This window comes from Pteropus vampyrus, unplaced genomic scaffold (genome assembly GCF_000151845.1).
Source record: "Pteropus vampyrus isolate Shadow unplaced genomic scaffold, Pvam_2.0 Scaffold36, whole genome shotgun sequence".
Lineage (NCBI taxonomy): Eukaryota > Metazoa > Chordata > Mammalia > Chiroptera > Pteropodidae > Pteropus > Pteropus vampyrus.
Window position 1 is genome coordinate 13,245,389 of NW_011888817.1, and position 2,646 is coordinate 13,248,034.

At 35.9% G+C, this 2,646-nt stretch overlaps 1 protein-coding gene across 6 annotated transcripts in view; it reads right to left on the bottom strand.

The window, feature by feature from the left end:
- The window catches only part of MEAF6 (MYST/Esa1 associated factor 6), a 20,792-nt gene that overhangs the window by 13,911 nt on the left and 4,235 nt on the right, over positions 1 to 2,646 (bottom strand). For 5 of the 6 annotated variants that reach the window (XR_002779773.1, XR_002779772.1, XM_011358003.2 and 2 more), the window contains exon 3: positions 85 to 172. Coding sequence is in view for 4 of the 6 variants with exons in the window: in XM_011358003.2 (XP_011356305.1) it covers positions 85 to 172 (88 nt within the window). In the remaining 2 variants the exon portion in view is untranslated. Of the gene's footprint in view, positions 1 to 84; positions 173 to 2,457; positions 2,630 to 2,646 lie in introns of those variants that run through there. The other variant, XM_023529391.1, reaches the window with a different exon arrangement.

The window sequence follows — 2,646 nt, forward strand, 5'->3', positions numbered from 1 at the left end:
AAGAGGGAAAGAGAAAGCTCACAGAAATTTAACAAAAGTCTTCCACAACAATGTGCCACATAAAGACCCCCGCATCCCACTTACAGCTGCTGAAGTAACTGAGGATTTACTGAAGAGTCGCTCGGCTTCCTTAAACTTCCGGTTCCTTCGATCGTTTTTGCTATTGGAGTTTCTAAAACATACACAAGAATTCATTATAAGCACCAAGCTCCATCTATGGCTCAAGCTGAGGATGTGTCCAGGCAAATGTAAGGAACTCTTTTTGTTTTTTATTGCCCCCACACCACTTAGCGTGGCCAAAACGACCTTTATGCTGAATGCCTATGTAGACAGCAGTGTTTTCTAATGCATGGAATGTGCTCTACTGTGGAATATGAGATTACTTTAGTTGGTTCATAATCATTTTCATCTTAATATGTATTTATCTTAATGATTATTAAAAACAACTAGCAAAGACTAGTGATATGAAGTGTCTCTGTTAAACAAACCTAATTTTAAAAATTTAAATTAAAAAATCAAGGTTCCTTAGAGAAATGGCTGATAATCAGGTCTAGGACAAGCAAAGGACAAAGTGACAAAAAGGAAAAAGTGCTCAGACTAGTAGGGTCATGTCAAAAGGACAAAGGAATCAGCTTAAGGAGGACCCCTCTGGCCACATTTGAAATAAACTAAGCATCAAAAAGGATAATGATGGCTGTGTTGGCTTTGTGAAAAGTCACTGAGCTGTGCATTTATGATCTGTGCACTTCTCTGTTAATCTCAATAAATTAATTTATACTAAAAAATAAACCTCTACGATAAAAAAGTGACAGCACTATGTCCCAACACTGATTTTTTTTAAAAAAATCCATGAGTCTATAGTGACTAAAAAGAGAAAGAGATAGAGAAAATGACAGAGGAAAAGGGAAGGCTCTTCTTTCAGAATACCAGTAATAAATGTAAAAAGAATAGTAAACTTAGAATCACCATTTTGCAACTTCCAGTATAATAAGTTATTCAGCTAAGAATCAACAATGTATCATAAAACCACTGAATAAAAATTGGAGGGGAGCAATATATTCCCACTGTCTAAAAGTGTAAACTCCAAATTTACTTATTAATTACAAAGAGAAAAAAATAAACTTTCACAATAGAGAAATCATATGGTCAAACTTAGGAGCACCAATAATAGGACAATCTGACATTATAGACCTCCTGATAAAATAGAGGTAAACAAGAGGTACACAAATCACTAATGCAACATTCCTACCAAAAATGTTGAAAGCATCTCTCATGAGGTCACGGTAAGAAAAATCTGGAAGTGGGACAGTCTACAAGACAATGTCATAAACAATATCACCACCAAAAAGGGTGAGAGACTCTCCTAAATTAAGAAACATCGCAGCCAAATGCACTAAAAAATTCTGACTAGATCAAAACAAAGTAGCAAAGCATGTTAGAGACAATTAGGGAAATCTGAATAAAGACTGTGATTTAGATGTTACTATTAATGTAGTGCTAATTTTTCTAGGCATGATAATTGTGGCTAAGAAAAATGTTCTTATTAGGACATAACTGCTGACATAATTAGAGGCAATGTGTCATGATACCTACTTCTTTTAAATGGTTTAGCAAAAACAAAACAAAAAACCCCCTAAGTATAGGGGGGAAAGAGAAGATATAATCACAAAGGGGCAGCATCACAGAGGTCTTTGTGGTGATGGAATAGTTTTGTATCTTGATTGCAATGGTGGTTATACGAATCAACACAGGTTAAAATGATAACTACATACACACATGGTACTAATGTCAATTTCCTGGTTTTGATGTACTATAGTTACATAAAACCTACTGGGGAAAACTAGGTGAAGGGTACATGGAACCTCTCTATATTATTTTTGTAACTTCCTATGTATCTATAGCCATTTCAAAATTTAAAAAAAATTTTAATGTAGATATAGGTGTGTATGTTTATATATTATAGAGAAAGAGGAGAGAGCAATGTGGCAACAAGTTAACAATCGGTGAATGCTGGTGAAGGGTATCAAGTATTCATGTACTATTCTTTCCATTTTTCTACAGATTTTTAAATTTTTGAAAAGTTTAGAAAGTTTTCAAGAATAACAGTACTAAATACATAGCAGTAGGGTTGGCATACAGGTATGGCAAAGATTGCGAGGGTGGAATTCATGACTGATTAAAATGTGGAAGACACTAATAGAATGCTGTTGTGTAAGGCACACTTCACTTACGCCTCACACACCCCTGTGCCATAGGCCCGACTTTCTCTAGTCTACAGATGTAGGATTTGTCCAGGATGACTCAGTAAGGCTGAGCCAGAGTCCAAAGTTCAAGCCCAAACCTCTTTCCACACTACCACTTAGTGCTGCCTCCCTGTAAAGTTGCTACTAAGAACATACACAGCCCTAAAAACAAGCATTAGTCACAATATAAACATTACAGGCTTCTGACACTCACTTTTGGTTGGTCAGATACCTATCCCAGCCACGAATAATATTGCCATACATCTGAGTGTCTTCCAGGTAGCTTCCTTCAAAAGCATAGATCTGTCTCTCCAGGTTTGCCAGTGTTTCCTGAGATGAAAAACAAGGAAATGGATGCCTTTTAAATGCAAACATTAAGTATGACCAAATTGAAATCTTGATA